Source organism: Littorina saxatilis, linkage group LG14 (assembly GCF_037325665.1).
Source record: "Littorina saxatilis isolate snail1 linkage group LG14, US_GU_Lsax_2.0, whole genome shotgun sequence".
NCBI lineage: Eukaryota > Metazoa > Mollusca > Gastropoda > Littorinimorpha > Littorinidae > Littorina > Littorina saxatilis.
The window spans coordinates 23,767,133-23,771,839 of record NC_090258.1 but is presented as its reverse complement, the minus strand read 5'-3'; the positions used below and the strand labels follow the sequence as shown (position 1 = coordinate 23,771,839).

The 4,707-nt window shown below is 44.2% G+C and overlaps 1 protein-coding gene across 1 annotated transcript in view; it reads right to left on the bottom strand.

Annotated features, from left to right (window-relative positions):
- Window positions 1-4,500, bottom strand: part of LOC138946555 (nociceptin receptor-like) — a 13,973-nt gene extending 9,473 nt beyond the window's left edge. Inside the window, exon 1 of the mRNA XM_070317997.1 lies at window positions 3,716-4,500. Within this exon, the coding sequence (XP_070174098.1) occupies window positions 3,716-4,500 (785 nt within the window). The remainder of the gene's footprint in view (window positions 1-3,715) is intronic.
- Window positions 4,501-4,707: the final 207 nt, after the last annotated feature.

Below are 4,707 nucleotides of genomic sequence, written 5' to 3'. Positions count from 1 at the left end.
CTCTCTCTCTCTCTCTCTGTGTCTCTGCCTCTCTCTCTCTCTCTCTCTTTCTGTCTCTCTGTCTCTGTCTGTCTCTCTGTCTCTCTGTCTCTGTCTGTCTCTCTGTCTCTGTCTCTCTGTCTCTGTCTGTCTGTCTCTCTCTCTCTCTCTCTCTCTCTCTCTCTCTCTCTCTCTCTCTCTCTCTCTCTCTCTCTCCCTCTCTCCCTCTCTGTCTGTTATCTCAGGGAATTGGTCGCCTAAGGGAAGGGTCAGGACATAAGCTTGTCAGAAGTTGCTGATCACGCAGACGCTGAAAGCGGCTGTCAAAGGAAATGACAGTGCAGTTGCAAGCTTGCACTTTCTTGCTCTCGTGCGTTCGCCGGAGGGTATACAAGGGTTGGCTATTTGCGACAGAAATCGGCTACTGACATGTTTTTTGTTTATGCTGTTTCCTGTATCTAGTACAATTGTGCCCGCCCAAAGCATGTGATCTGAACGACTTGAGCCACATGAAGTTGACTTTAAGATTTCTACGACATTCCTTGTCTATATATATATATATAACACTTTCCCTACAAAAACATATCCTCGAGTAAAGTAGTTGTTTTTGTTTCCTATGTATCGTTAAGTTTATTTTACATTTTCGTAACCGCTCCTTCGTCACCGCATTCTACCTTTTGTTTTGTGTTTGGTATATTTGAGCCATACCTTGTGGTACAATTTTAAGCTAGAGGCATGCTTGAATCATCAATTTGTGATAGCGACCCAGGTTTGTTTATCTGATCAGCAATAACCACATACACAGTCATACTTGTTTTGTGACAGTTCTTTATTACACCACCTGTTAACCACGTAATACCTGACGACTGTACTAAAAGCCGACACATTGTAGTACACCGAACTCTAGGCTGATGTCATTGCATTACTACAATGATAACAAAAAAGCTTTGATGCGTTGATGCTTCATTGCAGCTAGAATATGAACTGTAATGGAACGGAATGGAACACCTGCATCCCAACTCTACCGCAAACTCTTACAATATTGGAAATCGCAACAATATACGAGCACCAGGCATTAGAAAACATTGCACATAATTAATATATCCTTATTACTTATACTCTCAACGATCTCATTTGAGAATTGACATCTCGAAAGATTTTGACGATTTAGACGTGTCGCCTCGGTATGCTGCCAAATACAACAAAAACAATATAGACAAGATAATGTATTATTAATTCGAAACACCGCGTAGTTATTACGCCCAGCTTCTTCTTTGTAGCTCACATTTCTGCTTTATCTGTCTGGTGGTATTTGGTAAGTTATATGTCAAATAGCTGCGGCATTCTGTTGACAAAGGTCACTGTATTTTTGTGATGATATTTGATTTACCTTTTTGGCACCATTATTTTGGCGCCATACTGAAGGTCTTAATTATGACTGCTTTGTGTGAAATATGCTTTAATTCAACAGTGTCTGACATAAGCTCGAACGACAAAAGCCCGACGCGACATATTAAGCTCGTCGTGGTAAATGCTCGACACGACAAAAGCTCAACGCGAAAAATGATTGAACGACAGAAAAATGAGACACAAGCACGCACACATGTTGCTAATCTTATAATCTAATGCAAGTTTTCCAGTTTCATGTTGTGGGATTGTTATATTTTGGTGTTGCTCGTTGTTTTGTTATTGGTTTTTACAACAGATAGACCAGGAGTCGAGACGAAGGTAGTGATGTAGGCGTGCGTGTGTGTGTGTGTGTGTGTGTGTGTGTGTGTGTGTGTGTGTGTGTGTGTGTGTGTGTGTGTGTGTGTGTGTGTGTGTGTGTGTGTGTGTGTGTAGAGCGACTACTGGCTTCTTCATGAAACTTTACACACACGTTCTTCCTGGTGATACCCCTAGACTTTTTCTAAATTTGTCGATCAATGTCTTCGATGACGTCATATCCAGCTTAAGTGAAAGTTGAAGCAGCACTCTGACGACCACATTTGTCAAGCAATTTGGTCAAGCAATGTCTGACTCAGTCCGATCTCCGCGATTGTATTTCAGCTTAGAATCCTAAAATAAAATAATTAGTTTGCTCAGTAAAGTTGTCATCAAAAATCGAATAATCACTAACATATTTCAAAATGGTTGTATTGGGGCGGATGCAAATTAAGTACTACGTTCGCATGCTTCGTAGAGACAAGTGCAATCCATCTCGGTCTTCGCGTTTGGGCTAGCCAAGCTTTACTACATGTAGTCTCGGTGATGACTGGTTTTCAGTGTTGAGAGAGAGAGAGAGAGAGAGAGAGAGAGAGAGAGAGAGAGAGAGAGAGAGAGAGAGAGAGAGAGAGAGAGAGAGAGAGAGAGAGAGAGAGAGAGAGAGAGAGAAGGAGAGAGAGAAAGAGAAGGAGAGAGAAAGAGGTGAATGATTGAACGAAAATGTAATTGTTTTTTGTTGTTGTTGTGCTGTACTCTTAGCCTTTTTTTCTATTGGTTTCCTTATTGAAAGAAAGAAAACAGCAACCTGCAATAGATGGGATAAAAGTGTAAAAAAAAACAAAAAACACTTCCACAAAAAGGCAATTGATTGATTACGGCGGGCGCTGCGAAAATCAAATCGACGTATTTTCTTTTCTGTTTGTTTTCAAACTAACGTTTTTGGAACCTACTGTTTCGAATCCTTAGCGCTCATCGAATTTGTGTTTACCCTTCCATCCAAATTAAGCGCAATTTCACTCTGAAAATCTGCTATCCAACATGCTGGTTTTTGCCTGTCCCTTATTTGTGTTACTTATTTTTCTGCCCATCCATTTTTACACCCCCGGTATAGGGGTGTGTATAGGTTTCGCTCGATGTGTTTGTTTGGGTATTTGTTTGGGTATTTGTTTGGGTGTTTGTTTGGGTGTTTGTGTTCGCAAGTAGATCTCAAGAATGAACGGACCGATCGTCACCAAACTTGGTAAACAGGTTCTATACATTCCTGAGACGGTCCTTACAAAAATTGGGACCAGTCAAACACACGGTTAGGGAGTTATTGGTGGATTAAAATTATACAAGGACTTATAGAGGCACACCCCCGTTGGTCAAAGGGAAATAACCATTCTCACTGCCACCAACTGAGAAGGTTATTTCCCTTTGACGGGGGTGTTTTTCCTATCGGAAGAATTTCTTGTTCTATCTGCTTTCTTTCTTGCTTTCGTTTAGCATGCCCACCTTTGTCTTTCTTCTTACTTTCTTTGTCTCTGTCCTATTTTCTTATTTCTGTTATTGTCGTTCCTAATTTGTCTTTCTTTGCTTCAGACATGAATTGAATATTCATGATGCGTTTAATTACACGTTTCTCGATGTGCTTTTTTAGTATTGTGCGGGATCATAAAGCTAGGTTATTGTGGGGGAATACATTTTACAGAGCTAGAGAGTGAATAGAAATCAGTGAGAGAGAAACATGCATAAGGAAAGTAACGATCTGCGCTCCAAACGGCGCTTTATCTGGATAGCAGTCAATTGTTGTTTTTTCTCACATGAAAACAGCAGCTGCTGCCTGTAAGGCACATGCATCGTTAGAGTAGATTATAAACAGAGAGACAGAGCGACAGACAGACAGACAGACAGGCATACAGACACACGCACGCACGCATGCTCGCACGCACGCACACACGCACACACACGCACGCACACACTCACACACAAACACACACACACACACACACTCACACACACACAGAACCCCCGACCACCATGACGTAATTACCTGAGAGCTGACGGCAGCGCCAGTGTCGTCATGACGACGAAGACCGCCACGCACACCACCACCGCCCTGGCCCTGTTGCACACGCCTCTCGCCTTGGTCGGGTGACACACCATGATGTAGCGCTCCACCGCCACGGACACCGTCAACCACGACGACACGCACACTGACATGCTGAAAATAAAGTGCGCGTAGGGATACAGGTACCCGTAGGCCCTGTTGCCCACATCGTCATCCATCCGCAGCAGCAAAATAGTGCAGAAGTACAGCAGATCGTTGATCAGCTTGATGGAGTCCGCTACTGCCAGCGCGGACAGAAAGGCGTTGGTGGATGTTCTCATGTTGCGATCGGAGAGGACCAGAAGGGTAAGAAAGTTGCCCATCAGACCGGGGATGCAGATGCAAGGGTAGAGGATGAGCCCCGTGACAAAACGAGCATTTTCGTAGAACTCGTAAAAGTCTTCGTCGTGGGGTAGAGCCGTGTCGTTCAGGCACCAATACACGCTACTGTTGGGCGTGATTGTCTCGCTGAAATACACGCTCTGGTTCTCTGTGCGGGGTTGAAAGAACGCGGTGACGTTGTCCGTGTCGGAGAGATAAGAGACCCCTGAGGGCAATGATGTTATCGTCTCGGCGAACCAGGTTCGGTTAGACAACAAACTCGTTCCCGTTCCCGAACCGAGATAAGTCTCGGTCGTGGTTGCCAAGACCCTCGTGGTTCTGTCGCCAGTATCCATCCCGGTAAAGTTAGTGGGATTAGTCTCGGTGATGTTGCCCTGTGTAGCCATGGCTGTTGAAGATGGGGGGAGAGATATTGCCTTCAGTGCTGTTGTCAGGCGTTCAAAGGCTTTTAACAAATCATAAAGGAAAGAGTTGGATTACACGAGGGCCCCGCGAGGGTTTGAACAGCGCGTAATCTTTCTCATGTCCATCACACGCGCTGATAGGGAGAGGCCCCGGGGAAGGGTAGAGACGCTGGAGTGAAGATCGATATG